Below are 18,005 nucleotides of genomic sequence, written 5' to 3'. Positions count from 1 at the left end.
AAATAAAAGTGTATCCCATATACTCGACACCGCCTTCAGGGCGGCGTCGAATTACAGTCTGCTGTGTGTTTGATTAGATTGGAAGATATCAGGAAGTAGTCAAGACGGCAAAATATTGTAGGTTTCGAGTAAGAATGCCACGTAAATTGTCTCTTTTCAGGATGTCTTAATCGCCATATGTCTACAAGTTCGTAATTATTGACTTTGCGTTTAATTTACATCTACATTTTTTGTGTGTTTCGGTATGACTATTTTTCTTGTCAATTTTTACATCTAAGACAATATTAAAGTCGCCTCCTACGACCATGGACTTATCATCGTTATTTGCAATTAAAGTTTCTATATTTTCAATGAAAGTACTGTCGTCTACATTGGGACCATATATATTTAGTAGAAGTATCTCAAATTCATATACCGATAATGTCAGATATTGCAATCTGCCTTCAACAATTTCATTGTACTTTCTATTTTAATATCAGTGTTGTTCTTCAATATGCAAACCCCTTTACTATTAGAACTGTTTCCACTGAAGAACGCTTTAGCACCCCATTCTCGTTCCCGTTTTATATAATCTTGATTCTTACAGTGTATTTCTTGTAGCATAATGATATCTTATTCACTATCACGGAACCAATTCAAAACGTCTTTTTCGTATCAGAAATGTGCATATTTTTAATATCATTGTTACTTTGTAAACGGAGTGCGCGATACTTAAACGTCGGGTATAGATATAACGTGCCGAGTATAGCAGTATTTAGAGAATTCAGATAAACGCCAAAAATTGAAGAACAAAAGATAAAGATATATGTTCTGTGGTGAAATGACATTTCTAACTGGGCGCATGTGTACAATGTGGAAGTGGGACTGTTTAAAAATGATACGCTTCTGAAAGTGTACTGCGGAAGAAAAACATTATAAATATACGTATAAACAAAGATGCATTCAAACAAAAATATTCGACAAATTTATCATAAAGTGCCGAAGGCTGAGGTTTATGCCAAACGGAGGTATATCACTGTTTTGGTGAATTATTTGTTTTTGTTTTACTGGTTCATTTAATACTGTATGTAATATTCCTGACGTGTATTTAGCTAGAGTGAAAGTAATATTACCTGTAAAAATCCTCTTGGGGTCTAAAACAGTATCTTTTTAAGGACACGTCACGGCTGAGATAGTTTAGCATTATTACAATACACAGTCGTTATTGAAATTGTGTTTCCAATACATGTGCTCATTAGATAAATCCTCAATATCTATGTGAAAATAAGGGATGTGTTTTGTATGATTGCAACACTGAGTTGCTCCAATTACTGACAAATGACTGAAACAATAGGAATTCGTACGAGACATGGATAGACAAAACGACAGTGAGGTAACAATATATTTTTATTGTTTTAATGTATGAATTGTAAGCTACAATATAGAATACCCATGTTATGAAAATCAAACTGGAAGTTAGAAATAACAGAAAAAAAATAATTAGGTCATGAGTCATCATATACCTGTCAAAATTTGTCATTAGTTTTCACGAGCTGTCAAAATTATTTTTATCTCTCTTTTCTGCACATGCATTGTTTTTGAAAGTATCATGGTCGGATATTGTAGTGTTTAACTTACTTTACATTCCACAATAATATTTGTGCTTGTAATAGCTTTGTTGAGCTCACCGAAGTCACATATGAATGTCTATTGTTTTAGTTCATTGTCGGTTATAAAGGTACCAAATCTCAAATATATAAGAATTGTTACTTTCAGTTAGACAAAGGAAACTATTTGGTTGAATCATAATATAACGGTTTTTGGAAAGAACTGAATATTCTTTGGTTTTTTGTTATTCACCGGAAATTCAAAAAGTGACATCACCTTAACTGGTTCATTAACTACGGTATGCAATATTCCTTACGTGTATTAAACTAGAGTGAAAGTGATATTACCTGCGAAAAAACTCCTAGGGTCTAAAACAGTATCTTTTTTAGGTGGGGGTAATTATAATTTTCTTCAGCCTTTGATACACATTTTGACAATACAATAAAAACACAATAGACAGTGGCGAGTTACGTTTTACGAGCACTGCATAACTTAATGTAACTCGGTAGCACCTGCAATATCAATAAAGCCAGTTACATGCGTGCTCATTTTCCAGACAGTTACATAAAAAGTGCAGGTGAGTTTGCTATAACAAATAATTACTATCAAGTAGATCAAATGATGAAACCTGCAGATTAGTTATGTGTATGGTGCGGTAAACATTAAGAGCATTTAAAATTATGACTATATATACATGCATGAAGGAAAGCATGGTCGCTTGTATAGTGTACATTACAATTGTATATAGTGTATATCGGACAAAGGTATATACAGCAGGTGGCTATGCTTCATCAAATAGTTAATCTTACAATAACCTATGTAACAGTTATACATGTTTTTAAAGTAACTCGAATGATATTAACTGCCGATTAATATGTTAATGGTGTTGCCAACAAAAGCTTTTTTTTTTGGGCTACTACAAATATGACAAGTACACATGTCTCACAAATCAGTAGTGACATTTTAGTCATTTTGACTGATTGGGACCAGAGTCGCCGATTGTTTTATAGGATTATGGAGAAAGAACATTCAACGAAATGAAGAAATTTCACATAAAAGGTGGCTCAACAATGAGCGTTGGCTAAAATCTTATGAAGAGCAATTTTGCAACAAATTATGAAAATTCAAGCCCATTTTTCAAAAAAGGAAATTCAAATCGCGAGTTCCAACAAAAGGTCGCCAACAACAATCAATGCAAAGAACTTATTCAGATGCAGTACGAAGTATTCCATTTCCAAACAGAAGCCAGAGTAAAGAACAAAGAGAAAGCCAAAGTGTTCAATTTTTACTCCAACAATTTGTATCAAAACTTAATCAAAATTCATCAAAACAGCCAAACAGAATAAGAAACCAACAGCAAAGAAGAAATTGGGGAGATAGGTCAAATAATTCCTACCAATATAACGAAGAAGATGTGGTCAGACGGCAAATATAATGTTTCTCATGTAATGTTGTTTATTTTTTCTTTATGATATACTTGATCCGGTACAAACTTTTGCATTTTTTTATATATATATACATGCATGAAAAGTGTGCTCGCTACTTTGATATACATTTCAATATTGTATAAACTACTTGTTGGATAAAAGTTTAAATCATTGCTTTTATTTTACCAGATAAATCACTGTCTATCGTATAAGTAATAACAATATACTTCAACCGTTTGTCTTATTGTCTATAGTAGAGATTTTCAGCTTACTTTGACACGTTCTGCGAACCATGGACTTCGAACTTACTATAGGGGTTTTCTCAAACTGTATATACGTTTTTTTATGCAAAACTGAACAGCGGCATATTTAGCATGTAATACTATCCGAGAAAAGACAGTAATAAGATTTATTAATATCCTTTGTATTGTATATATGAATTACCGATATACATGTATTTTGTCTTACAAGCATTCTTAACAGCGTGGGCGCATTTTAAAAAATATCCTTTTAACTTTTATATTTTTATTAATGTGTCTACTCAAATCTTTCGACTACCGTATTATAAAACAAGACATCGCAAACTTATTCTTTTTATGCCCTCTTCGAAGGAGGGGTATATTGTTTTGCAGATGTCGGTCGGTCGGTCGGGCGGAATGTAGACCAATCCGTTTCCAGGTGATAACTCAAGAACGCTTTGGCCAAGGATCATGAAAGGTCATTAGGTCAAAGATCAAGGTCACATTAGCCAGGAAGAGTTAAAGGGTTTCTTGATGATAACTTGAGAACGCTTGGGCCAAGGGTCATGAAAGATGATACAGAGGTTTATCTTGACCAGCAAATAACCCCTATTGATTTTGAGGTCAGTAGGTCAAATGTCAAGGTTACAGAGACTCGGAACATTTAAACCATTTCCAGAAAATTACTTGAGAACCCTTTGGCCTAGGATCTTGAAACTTGATGGGGGCGTTGGTCATGGCTAGTATATGACTCATATAGATTTTGAATTCAGTAGGCCAAAGGTCAAGGTCTCATTGACCGAAACAGTTTAACCCTTTCTTGACGATACCTTGAGAAGGATTAGGCCTAGGATCACGAAATTTCATAGGGAGGTTGATTATGACCAGCTGATGATCCTTGTTGATATTGAGATCAATAGGTCAAAGGTCAAGGTCACATTGAACCAGAACACTAGAACTTTTGTTTACAGTCAGCAAATAATTTCTGTTCCTTATGCAATTACTGAATGCATCAAGGGGGGGGGGGGGGGGGGGGGGGGCATGACAAGCTCTTGTTTATCTGAAGTGTAGCAACTGATTTATATGTTTGTAGTCAATTTCGTGAGGTTCTAGCCAGTATTCGTTAGCAGTGAAAACGGCTGTTAATTCAACAATCAACATACATTTTAATCAAGGATTTGAACCAATGACCACCTGGTAAGGAGACAGACACTCTTCCCCTGTGCCGCAAGAGGTTCGCCTATTTAAGATCAGGGAATCAAAACAACATTATGTTACAATTTAGTTGAATATTTGGTATCAAAGAATGTATATAGTGATTTTGGAAACATAGTTTCGTACTTATGCACTCGGGTTGCTGAAATGCTATTGTACGACTCACAATTTTGATAATGCACGATACGATGCGTGACAGTTTAATGCACCGCGGTAAAAATGTCTTACTTGGTATTATACATGTATATTCTGAACTATTTCAAACCCTACAAATTCATATTTATACGGTACTGAATTCATTCAGTTTTCCGGGTCACGTTATCTTATCAGGATATAAAAGATGGCTACATTATAAATTATTAAACCAATATATACTGTGAGTTTTCATGAGTTTAAATCTTTGTTCAAGTTCCCCAAAACCGAGTATCTACACATACCATGTGTATGCATGTGTTCGAAAAGGTACAGGACTAAAAAGGCTTTGTCAATGATAAAGGCTTGTCTCGACTTCTAAGCTCACTCGGAGCGTTGAATTCTTCATGTGAGGAAGCCATCCAGCTGGCTTACGGAAGGTCGGTGGTTCTACTCAGGTGCCCGCTCGTGATGAAATAATGCACGGAGGGGCACCTGGGGTCTTCCTCCACCACTAAACTGGAAAGTCGCCATATGACCTATCATGTGTCGGTGCGACGTTAAATCCAGAAAAAAAAAATAAAAAGCTGGTTGTATCAAATGACCACACAGAATTGCTCAAATGGTGTCAAAAATATAATTTCGTTGACAATTCTATGCATGCACTGGCCATAAATATTTTTTTTTTTTGGAATATGATCGGAATATGACCTTGGACACGTCCCATGCCTAATATTCACAAAACAATTTTCGGTCTCCGCTGGGTACTTAAAGATTAATTTCCATTTGTGACTGATAATTCATACTGAGTAGTCACTTTAAGATAGTAATTTGAAACAACTTTTAACATGCAATTCTGATATCAGATTATGAAAATACGAAGTGGCAATTTTTCCGTTTTTATCTCCAAACATGCTGATACATAACTAATTCAGGATGTTTTATCTAAAATATGGTAATGTATCGGATCTCGTTTCGACGAGGTTGAAAGATACATGTATGAGAACGTCCAGTATGTTAAGACAGTGTTGAAATAATTCATTCAAGATATTTCAGTAAAACTTTTATTCTGTCGAATACAATTATCAAAATTAATGAAAAGCAATGACCTTTTCCGTACAGAATTCTACTAGAACACGGTATATATACTATACAACAAAAAATAAACGGACTTCCATTTCATTCAGGATGTTTTATTATTTTTCAACAATAATATTTTGTACTGTAAACTGCGTTTGTTTGTTGTTGTTTTTTCTATTATGTTGCTAGGAAAAACTAGTCTAGGAATTGTATGGACGAACACATATTAAATTCAGGAATCGACGTTCAAATCCATGTTTCAAGTTGTATTATTAATGCATGAACATATTAAGGTAAATTATTATCGTAGTAAAGTGGGTTCGAAACTTCACATGTCATATTGTTCGATTCGCACGGAGGTTAAGTATCGCCAGAAGTGTCTCAAAAATAAAAAAAAAATGTTAAAGCATACGGATAATTGAAGAACATGCTTAACGCAAGTAAAATGTGACAGAGTATTTATATGACATCAGAATATTGCGATTACGTGTTTTAGATGTAGCCTGTTCACTATCTATATATTTTCAAACGTATGCTGTATAACAGCAGATAATCTCACAATACACTAATTTGCACAATGAAGGCAAAAGTTACAACACATATAGGTAAAAGAAACATATATACCCTAAGTATGTTTTCTGTTTTGCGAACCTTTAAATATTTTGAGAAAACCCTTACTGTAAGTACGCAGTCCGCTGTCCGCAGTCCATCTCAGTAAGTAAGAAAATCTCTATTAATTGGAAAACGTAATGGAGGCAGGAATTTTTTAGCGTTCATGTTTAAGCTGAAAGAAATTGAACTGGTCGTGCATATTTTGAAGAAAAAATCATTGAACTGTTAAAAGTAAAGAACACTTTAATAATATCAAAAAGGTTTAGACGGAAAGAAATCCAACATCTAACACCACTGTCAAGAAACTTAAATATCTATGAGATTTTTCTTAATTTTGAGAACACTTGAGACGAAAAGTGTAACCGTTAAAAAATACAAGTTTTCATCTAACAAAAATCAATTATTTGTGAATAATGTGAGGACGAAACCATCGCCAATTTTTCACGGGAGATTAAGTTTAAAATTTAGTTAGATCTCAAGATCTTAATTTTAAATTGATCAAATCTGTTATCCCACGACTTGCTACAGATTGCCGTTTCAAAAAGGCAAGTATTAATATCATCGCTGCAGGTTCATATACGGCCCATTTTCACGAGCTTATAAACTGATAAAATTGTGAGACAGTAGTACCACTTAGTCAAAGCGAGCCTGCAACATTTGTAAGTTTGGGCGACCTGTGGGTTTCAACTAGCCCGGGAATTCATTGATGTCTGTATATATTTTCATTCTCACTGTACGTAAATAGTGTATTACTGCATGCTGTGTATAGCTATGGTGACGAGGAACTTCTTATGTTCAAGTCATATTATTATGAATAAAGTTCTGTTCTGTTCAGTTCTGTTCTGTTGATAATTCGTGTTTTGTCAGGCGAAATTATACCTAACACATGTGTATCTATGCATAAAAGATCCCACTAAATTTGCGCTAATTAGTGCATTCATCTAGTTTCTGATAGTATCAAACCATGTCACTGCTGATTATCAATTTTCTATAAATAGCCTAATATTTCGCTTGTTTGAAACGAAAACGAGACAATTCTGTCGAAAATTCGGCAACATTCGTAGATCACTAGGGTTGCATTAATATAATATTTTACAATTTGATAGATATGACGAACATTTAAATTTATTCTGACATATTTGAAAATTGATACAATTTAATTGCTGGAAAAGCTATGGGAGGTACAAACTGGTATTGTTTATGGACCGGAAATGTTCGGAAACCTTCGTGATGTGTCTTTTCCGTGAAATTCCGTATTTATTTTTAGCCATCTTTATCATATACATTGCGTCGGTGCGACGTTAAACCCAACAAAATAAATAAATAAATTATCATATACAGTCTTATATTTCGGGTGTTATACATGTGACGCTGCGGTCAGGAAACAGGTTTTCCGAGGGTAGAAAAAATTAGAAATTGTCAGTATGGATTCCCAGGCTAGGTTTCCACCTTTTCTACGTTATAAGCTACGTGACCTCTAGGATAGTACTATGGTATGATACGATGATAAGGAACAACCAATAGCTAAATATCATCGCTCCAGTTCAGGTGACATGAGGTCATCGTTTATTCACGTGACCATAAATTTGCATATTTGTATTCATACACGTGGTTGTTTTAGTTAAAACGTTGACTTCAGTTTCTGTTGATTTTGGTCGTCGAATTTACATTAAAATGGTATTAAGGCATACCTTGTAGCATTGCATATTCTGCACGTTGTGTAGATAATTGTTTCTCGGGAAGGGCTGGAACTATTTTTGGTTGTTAGGATAGTCTTAAGAACTGACAAGATTTCTCAAACTTAGTATACTTTTTGACACTGGTGGCACCAGTCACCAACGAGGCTGTTTACAGGTGTGTTTTTTTGGACTCAAACCGCACTTTTTAAATTCAAACAGGATATCTCCAAAGGTAAGTACCATAGAATCGTTATACACTGTGAAAGGCTAAATTGCAAGTAAATTGTTCTGTCAAATAAATATTATACCTACAACGTGGCTTCTTTTCCTGCACTGGTACAGTGGTCTTCACGTTCATTGAAATAGAATACCATAAACATATATAGATAAATAAATAAACGCTTCTCAAAAGCTCGATGTGTCTATTGTATTAAGGAAAACAAAATTCCTAGAAATGTATTATATCTGGTTTCAAACTAAGTCTTTCAAACATCTAGATATTGTAATTTTCCTTTCCCGAGCCCCCATTCTCTCTCCTTTTTATGATTTATTCGTCAATTGATGATCCTTTTGTTTTGTCCATGTTCTCTATAAGTCTCACTTTGTTTATGTACTTCTGTGGATAATTTCATTAAAAACACATTCAAACATATGTATTGCTATAGAGTGTCAGTGTGGTGGGGCAGCGTTCTTGAACGTGGGTGCTCCTAGTAGACCTTTGGTCTTGTTAAACCTTTGGTCTGATTTAAAGATGCATCTTTGAGATGTATCTGTAGAATAATAAAAAGTTATTAAACGCACCTTTTAAGTCAGATAACACATGTAACTTTTTCGTATATATGCTATATAAAGTAATACTGATAACCAACCTGCCATCAAAGTTCTTTTCTGTTGGAAGTATTTTCTTATGTATTTTTTGCACAATTGGTTTACAGCATCATGTATTCTTGCATAAAAACTGATTTTTTCACTGGGTCCGCCCATGTATAAACGGGAGAAAAATCGTGTGCAAACAAGGCATTTCACGTGCTGTTAATACATGATTTTTATTTTTTAAATGCTTTGTCAGGGACGTATGTATGTATTTCTGCGCAGACTGATATTTGGCATCTGCATCTTGTTTTTTCCATAATAACCTCTTCTTGTAGCATTATAGATACAATGTAGCCCATAGTATGTTTAGCTGTATCCGTTTCCAACCCCAAACGTACTGCCCCCATCAATGTACGCACTAGCTTCTCTTAGAGTTTACTCCCTTTACAAAGCGTCTGTTCAGTTATTGTAAAAAAAAACTGTGAATAAATAAGTATCGCGTGTAACTTGTGCTATTGCCCGTTTTTAGCTATTATATTAATGATTTTTGTTAGTATCAGTCGGTTTGTTTTTACCTGATTGTTCGCAGAATTCATATAATAAACCTCGAAAGCTAGTCACTAGCTTCGTACTCATCCGTACTCTGTTTGTTCGTACTCAAAATAATTCGAATGTAAAGTTGTTATTTTTAAAAGAATTGTGTTCCTGTTTATCAAATTTTTAAGTTATATGCAAAATTATGTGTAATGTAACGTTTGTAATAACTAAAAATAAAAATAAGATGCTCAAAAACCTTCAAATCACGCTTTTAGTAGTGTTGTTGTTATGTGTGCCCCGGATATGGATATCTAAAACATGTTTACCGTTTCCAAGAACAACAAGAATGGTAAATAAAAAATGTACCGGAATCGTCAAGTCATCACATATGAAAACAATGCATTTAGTCGTCGTGTAATATTTTTTATGCAAGAATAGCGACAATACACGTTTGTTTTGTGTATTAACGCCTGCAGAAGCCCGCGGGATATGTTTGTGACCTCGACCTTCGGTCTCGGTCACAAACAATCCCGCGGGCTTCTGCAGACGTTAATACACAAAAAAAACGTGTATTATCCCTACATTAAAACTGTAAAATAAATATAACTGAACATTATAGAATGTTTGGAGATGTTGTGCAGCGCCAAGTTTTTCTGACATGTTCAGTTCTATGCCCGTTTCTACAGGGTTTTGCTTTAGTGGTTTATGATGTGCAAATTCTTTTTGATCTATGCCCTTGTTTTATCATCAACATTATAGGTTTAAAAACGCCCCTTTTGCAATCAGATAACATATCTTACCATTACATTATCATACATCAAACACAATACTTGTAATCTCAAGTAACGCTGATAGTCAACTCAAATTGAAGTTCATCCAGTGTCTATGTAAGTTAAATACAGGTCCTCATATATATAACATACATTGTAACAGTAGATAATGGGTCATACTGCTCACAACCACAAAATGTTTAACCGTAAGAGCAATTTTAATAAATCGTCACTGAATTCCTGACTATGTCATTAATTGCCAAAAAGCCAAATTCAAATATTGAGTTCACTCTGCACGCAACTCTGCAAGTGTTGATGCTTTTAGCAGAGAAGGTCTAGTTTAGCATCATGCGGCGGATAAGCATATAACTTCGCAAAGAAATAGATATTTCCCGGTATATGCATAGTAATTTTAATATGTCGTTCAGTTTTATTTTTTACGTGACATGCATAGATTCTGGACATGTTTATGTTAAAGTTTGTATCATTTTATCAAGAACGCGAAAGGCTGTCATATCTATATATCTATTTCATGATAACGTACGGGAACTTCACCAAACAGAGTGATATTGTTAAAATATACTTCGTAAATGCCTCTTCAAATCATAGAAAAAAACATAGTCAATGGTTTTAAATTCTCAACAGTTGGCTGGTTGTCGTTCTGATGTTTTGATGCTGTTGAGACGATATCTTTAATATTGTTTAGTATCTTTTATTTCTTATACCTGCACTGACGAAATATAACGCCAATGTTGGTTGTTTTCCATATTGCTTTACAAATTTACTAACATATATATCATATTTCATCTTACTTTGTGAAATTATTTACATACAAACTTATTTTCAATTTATAACAGAAATAATGGCATCATCAGTCGTAACATCAGAGCAGAACGAGAAAACAATAACAGAAATAATGGCAACGTCAATCGCAAAATCAAAGCAGAAAGAGGAAACAGGTCACCTTGTTGTGGCTGCTATCGATTTTGGAACCACGTTTACAGGTTTTGCTTTATCTTTTTCCCATAATCCAACCCAAATAATTACAAGTACATGGACAGCTGAAAACGTGCGCACGCCTACAGAAAAAGCACCAACATGTGTATTGCTCTCTCCAGACAAAGAGTTTGTCGCCTTTGGTTATGATGCTGAGGAAAGATATAGAACATTGATGTTGGAAGACAAGGAAAGCGGTGACACAAGTAATGCGAAGTCGCACTACTTTTTTGAGCGGTTCAAAATGAAGCTTTACCAAACAAAGGTATCAGATATTAGTTTCCTAACGGACAAAGTTTATCGTTGTGGTCGTTACTGTTATATGTTGATTGTATTTTGTCAGGCATTTTATTCAGTGTAGGGGTTATTATATTAACAGGCGCAGAGACAAGCCAGATACTGTGTACGAATTTGAATGATCTGTTGGGCTGACTGATATGAGTTTGGGTTACATGTTGAAGTGCTTTACGTAACTGTTTTGTTTTTATTAGTAATGGTTTTATATTCCGCTCTGTGACATACAATAGTCGAGTTTGTATCAACAAAAAAGTAAATAATTATCATATGGGAAAATTATACCCATCGTGAAAATCACCACAAAAACCGATAATACGTTTGGCCAGGTAAATCGGCTGTCGAGACTGTTTGCTAGTTTTCGGCCTACTCCGTATTTCAGGCCGATGTCTAACCCTTCTTCGCCAATGTACCGTCACATTAATACTTTTGATCATATGGATTTAGGGATATTGTTAAGTCTAATTTACAGTGATTGCAAAGATAGATTAGAAAATAGAAACCTAAATGGCTGTTGGTGGTTTAATCAGAATACCATTTATAACGGTATTCTCCACAAACACATTATTATAATACCAAACAATGACTTTCCAAAAGTAATTTCTGCTTTCTTACAATCAGATGGAAACTCGCTTTTATAATACTTTCTTTGATGTTCATGATTATGAAATGAAGATTTTAAGTAGTTTTTTTATGTAATCAAATAACTGCACATTTATTATTATGTCGTGAGCGGTGTCTAACTAGCTTAGAATTTTATGCCAGCTCGAAGATCGAAATTAAACTTCATAACTTATCGAATTTTGATCCTAAGCTACTCCTGAAGACTGAAAAACGTCAAATTGCAAAATAGCTTTTAATTTCGGGACAGCTCAATGATCGAAATTTATAATATTCCAAAAGCCAAATTTCGACCTCGTATTGAATGAACTGCCTGTTCTAAGACTGATATTGAAATTAAAAAGTCAAATATCGAGCAAGCAGTTAGTGCCGAGCCATCTCGAAAATCGTACTTCGAATTTTGAAAAGCTAAATTTCAGTATAATACTGAAACTGCGATCTGCTCAAGATTCAAACTATCGAAATTCAAGTTTTTATGCCCCCGACATCTACTGATGCGGGAGGCATATAGTGATTCTCCTGTCCGTCCGTCCGTCTGTCCGTCCGTCCGTCCGTCCGTCCATCCGTACGAGGTTAACCAAATGGTACCGTTTCGTCTAGCATCAATACCCCTTACTAGAATGACTTGATACTAATGCAGATGTAACCTGTGACCATTCCTCATCTTCAGACATCACCTGACCTCAGTTTGACCTTGACCTTGAACTTTACCTCGTTTTGGACTTAGTTGCTTTGTATCGACAAGGATGCCACCGGGGGCATCAAGCGTTTATTGAACACAGCTCCTTGTTAAAAGTCTAAATAGATTATTCTCGGTATTATATTTCAAGCATGCTCGAATTTTCAAAGCAATCGAATTTAAAACTGGTATTGAATGTGAAACTATCTTTTAAACAACCAGCTTCCGGGAAAACCCAGTACTGGTGTCATATGAGAAGTCATGGTCGTGACCCCTTTCACGGATGCTCGAACCCACGACCCCTGGGTTGAGCGGCCGACACATTATTCACTGGACGACCGCTCCCCTCAAAATATTTGAATTTCTGTCATCCTGCTGGGGCTAATTTCAATTCTGCCTCGAAATTCGACGAATTCTTTTTATTTTAATTTCGATTTCCTAGTCTGTGCGCAATTCAGTGTAAGCGAAAGTCAACATCATCCTTTCAAAATTTGAATTTTGATTCTCTACTTCTAACTTGCCCAAAAAATTCCGCCTAAAATTTCAACGTTTCTTTTTTAGATTTTGAACTTCGATCCTCAAGCTGTTTAAAATTGACTATTGGCTGTAAACAAATCATATTATGGAGCGTCCACTAATTTATAAATCCGTACATGTGTGCTGTTTAGCGGGTGAGAAGATATCAGTCTTTACCGTTAAGGAGCTTAAATTCCGTAAGAATTGACGGAAACATACGTGAATGTTCGAGTCTTTCCGATAAGGAAAAAAAACCTATACTCATCTGCAAAATGCTTAAAAAAGACCATTTTCTTCTTCAACTAGAAAACTGAAATTAGTATGAAACAATAGCTAAATGAATATAGATTACTAAGTCGTTTGCAAAGGTCTTTAAGCACACATAAGAATCTATTTATTCTTTGTTAAACAGAAGAAATTTCAGCAAATTATCCATATTTTACTATATTTCTAATTGTAGATAGACAGACATAAATTTTACGCAAAAAAGACCATTTTCTTTTAAATTCATTCTTAAAATAAAATATTCATAAGAAAGACCATGCATTGAATATTATCACATCGTTTGCAAAGCTAAAATACCTGTAATACTTTTTCCATGAATTTAAATAAAGTGAAGGGCTCCTTCTTTGCGCTATATAAAATATGTTCACTCGTGTGAAAAATCGATGGGTCTAATTTTCCCATATGTATATTCATTAATTCACTTAGTTTGATACAAATTCGTCAACATTTTGTTATCAACAAATTGTATCTTCAGAAACTTAGATTGGACACAAAGCTTTCCGATGCACATGGCAAAGAACTCCCAGCGATAGAGGTGTTTGCTGTTGTAATAAACTACTTGACAGAGAAAATTTACGCACAAATAAGAAACATTTCTTCTGCCTTCCAAGAAGATGAAATACTGTGGGTGATAACCGTACCAGCAATATGGTCTGATTCTGCTAAACAATTTATGAGAAAGGCAGCAAGCAAAGTAAATGTTATACAAGTCTGTGTTAATTGTGTCATTTCATTAACATTTGCGCTATTTCTTTAAATATATTTGATCGGTTTATATCTACATGTATATTGCAAAAAAAAAAATCGTAGTCTGGGATAAATGTTTTTCTTCTTTGAATTTTATATGCACTAATTGCAAGGTAAAAATGTACAAATGCCATCTAAACCGGTTCTAAATTAAAGTATAAAGTACGTTTCATTTAACAGTGTTTATGTTCTATTTTAATGTTTCAAAGTTGTATAACCATACAACAGGCAGGACTTGAAGCCAATAACGTCAAACTCATCTTGGAACCAGAAGCAGCCTCTCTCTACTGCAACGACGAAAGGTTATGCAAAATAGCGAAACTAGATGGATCCATTGGCTTAGAAACATTTCCAGAAGGCATGAAATATATTGTTGCTGATTTAGGAGGTAATCACCAAAAAAACTTTCTGCAGAGTAAGACTATATCAATTTTTGGGCAATGTTGTTTAAAAAGTCTCAAATATTATCACGCAACTAATAGTTTGTGTTTGTCTTTTGAAAGTCAAATAGAGGTTGGAAGTAACTTGTATCAATTCACATAACTAGTGAAGACTTACCTGAACATGTAAATGAATTCCAATTCTTACACAATATATTTTTTAGGTGGAACAGCTGATCTTTCTGTTCATGAAATTCTTACACAATATATTTTACAGGTGGAACAGCTGATCTTTCTGTTCATGAAATTTTACCTGACAGAAATCTAAAGGAAATTCACCGAGCCGATGGAGATGCATTAGGTGGCATTTTGGTTGACCAGGAGTTTTCCGTGTTCTTGGAAGAAATATTTGGATCAAATGTTATCCAGTATCTAAGAGATAATAATACAGATGTCGTGATGGATTTTCAGCTAGCATTTGAGACGAAGAAAAGAACATTTAACTTTGAGACCTCTAAAATTTATATATCAATTCCAAAACTTGAATTAGGTGAGGCAATAGCTGAGCTGAAGGAGGAAAGTATTGAAACAAAGATAAAACGAGCATCTGAAAGGCGTGGTTTTGAAACTGTGAAACTAGTTTCAAATAAACTGTTCTTTGGAAAGGAGGTAATGAAAAAGTTTTTCTCAAAGGCAACTGATGGGATCGTTGGTTTTATCAATACAATGCGTGAAAATGATGAACTGGGTGAAATAAACCATTTACTCATGGTTGGTGGGTTCTCGGAATCTGCATACGTCCAACACGTCATCAAACAAAATGTTCCTGGAGTAAAAGTTATAGTTCCAGTAGAACCATCCCTTGCTGTCCTGAAAGGTGCTGTTATTGCAGGTCGCAACCCAAAAACTATAACCGAACGTATCGCTCGATATACGTATGGATTCTCTTTTGCACGGAAATTCCAGCCTGGAGAAGATCCAGAGGAGTTAAAGGTTTACCGGAACGGTATGGATTACTGCACATCTGTCTTTGATAAATTAATTACAAAAGGGGACATACTTAAAGTTGGAGACCATTTCGGTACACCATGCACGCACGTACTGGACAGGTCAGATTTTCTTAGTTTTTTTACTCGACTTATGCCCCTAGTCGCTGACGTCTACAGGTCTGAAGAAAGCGATCCAAAATACTCCGAGGAAAAATACGGTTGTGAGCTTATTGGCATCATGCTGATACCACCACCTATATCTGGTTGGCCTTCTGTTTCTCTTCTTGTGCAAGAAATTGTTGTAGGAGAGGCTGAGTTTACAGTCCGTGCCATCAATATGAATACAATGGAAGTGGTTGAAGGACAACTCGACTTCTTGCAGTCATTATCAAAGAAATGAAAATTCTACGATGTTAGATCACTTACTAACAATTTTATCACAATAACTTTAAGTGATAGAATATGCATAACTGGCTATAAAAGCAAATCAAAAGATGCGTAATAGAGACGGTCTTTGAAAATGTCATTATCCTACACCCCTAAATCTTAGGGTAAAACTGTGTGCGTATACTGCAACTTAAAACATTTCATTCATAAATATCTAATTTTAGTACAAATTTGGACCTTTCGAAAAACACTTCAGATGTCACACAACCATAACAGTACTGTATAGCCAAATCGAAACGTAACGTGAAGTAAATATTCAGATACAATCTTAATGATGTTTCTTTCTTTTATAGACTTAACAATAATATTAACGCAGGTAAGGCGAGTTATCGTGCCGATTATTTTGATTTGTATGGTCATTCAGCTTTGGGCGCCTGTGGATTATTTTTTTATTGTAAATCACGGGAAATTATTTGTTACTTTGTTTAAACATGTTTATATATGGAGAGATATAAATAAAATCTGGTAAGTAGATCCCTCGGAAGCACCGAGAACAAGGCAAACAGTGAAAATTGCAGACTCGATGCGAAGTGAATGTTATGAATGTTCAATCATTGAATTGATGTTTAAGAATTGAATGGTATTTGATGTTACTATGATTCATGTCAGTATTTTATTATATGTAAATGTAATGTATATGATAATATTGGAAGAAGAAACAATGTAAGCCAATCGTGCCCAAGTGTTTATTACATATTATACAATATATGAAGCATATTGTGTTTTTGTTCTTTTGGATCTGTGTAGGTTTAAGGAACGCCTTTGACCTGCTAGTCATGTCGTTTAAACATTATTTCTTTTGCGCATCTAAACATAACAAGTATCAAGTCAAAAAATATGCTGATGTGTAATTTATAGAGTTTGCAAAAGTGTTAGTTCGCAAGTATTAAGTTAGTAGAACCGTAATGACACTCGGCAATTTCCGCGTTACGAATTCTTCATTCTTCTAACGTAAATATAGCAATCTGATCACCTCGGCCTTTATGCTAATACGAAAATGCCCGATGTTGCACGGTTGGTAAATATAGCTCTATGGTAGCAGATTCCGGTTTTTTTAGTACTTCGGACTTCCGAGCGATGTGGCTAAGTCAGACGGCTTCTGATATCTTACGAGATGCAGACCTGAAAATAAAAAGATACCTGTTTACATCTTACTTGAAGAAGAAATAAAATACATAGTAAACTTCATACAAAGCATAGACTTTTTAAATCCACAAGCCACCTGAAAGATAATTTCAGCCCGCGAAAATACATGACATTTCAGCCCAAATTAGCCATTTTTCAAAATGGCCTTTAAATGTTAGGGGAAATGATAGAGCCAAATGACCACATGCATTCTGTATACAGTTTCAAGTATTACTTGCAGAGCTGGACAAAAATACCTGTCAACCGATTACTTTTTTCACTATTTTCAACTGTGTGAGGCCTATATGATATTTGACAGTTCACGAGAAGCTGAATGCTGATAGTGGTATATACGCATTTCAAGCAGTTATACGAAAATAATACCATCAAGCTTACATTCGCATCTGCCAGAATTTCTGCAACATACCTTTCTTAAACTTGTTTATCAAAAACTCACACCAACAAATATTTCAAACATCAAAACAGCCTTCACTTCAAGGTTTTATCTCTAATGACAGATTTTGACCCTGGCCAATTCGAATCTGTGGCTGGAAACTACCAACTGCTACCTTAAGGACCAAGCCATATATCACCATGTACAGTCTGGCACCTGGTTCTAAGAAAATGATCTATGACAAATAAAATCTTACAAATATCTAAACAATGCTTTGTTCTTCTTGCAAATTGCACATGTCCAAACAATGTCTATAATATTGTGGATTTGGCCACATTTTACACACATATATTTCTTGCTGCATCTATCTTTCTGACATGAAAAAAAGATTTACCTACTATTACATGATGGCCATAAATGTACTGTATTAGCATTGTGCAC

At 34.8% G+C, this 18,005-nt stretch overlaps 1 protein-coding gene across 3 annotated transcripts; it reads left to right on the top strand.

Moving 5' to 3' along the window:
• The first annotated feature begins 664 nt into the window (after positions 1-664).
• LOC123537405 (heat shock 70 kDa protein 12A-like) lies at positions 665-16,760 on the top strand. Of its 3 annotated transcripts, none has more exons than XM_053527678.1 (5): positions 665-1,007; positions 10,949-11,352; positions 13,958-14,176; positions 14,458-14,617; positions 14,887-16,760. In XM_053527678.1, exons 1-5 carry the CDS (start codon positions 995-997, stop codon positions 15,996-15,998), a joined length of 1,908 nt encoding a protein of 635 aa, XP_053383653.1. In that variant the 5' UTR covers positions 665-994; the 3' UTR covers positions 15,999-16,760. The 3 variants fall into 3 exon arrangements, with proteins under 3 accessions (XP_053383653.1, XP_053383655.1, XP_053383654.1); XM_053527680.1 differs by lacking the exon at positions 665-1,007 and adding an exon at positions 1,055-1,372; XM_053527679.1 differs by lacking the exon at positions 665-1,007 and adding an exon at positions 7,475-8,203.
• The last annotated feature ends 1,245 nt before the right edge of the window (positions 16,761-18,005 follow it).

Source organism: Mercenaria mercenaria, chromosome 17 (assembly GCF_021730395.1).
Source record: "Mercenaria mercenaria strain notata chromosome 17, MADL_Memer_1, whole genome shotgun sequence".
Taxonomy (NCBI): Eukaryota; Metazoa; Mollusca; class Bivalvia; order Venerida; family Veneridae; genus Mercenaria; species Mercenaria mercenaria.
The sequence above is the reverse complement of the archived record's forward strand: the minus strand, read 5'-3'. Positions and strand labels throughout refer to the sequence as shown.

Bases quoted from the DNA above. Each gene is read 5' to 3' on its own strand.
- LOC123537405 (XM_053527678.1), top strand. The intron at 14,177-14,457 runs GTAAATGTTATA...ACCATACAACAG, and splicing joins TGAGAAAGGCAGCAAGCAAA to GCAGGACTTGAAGCCAATAA. The intron at 14,618-14,886 runs GTAATCACCAAA...TATATTTTACAG, and splicing joins TATTGTTGCTGATTTAGGAG to GTGGAACAGCTGATCTTTCT.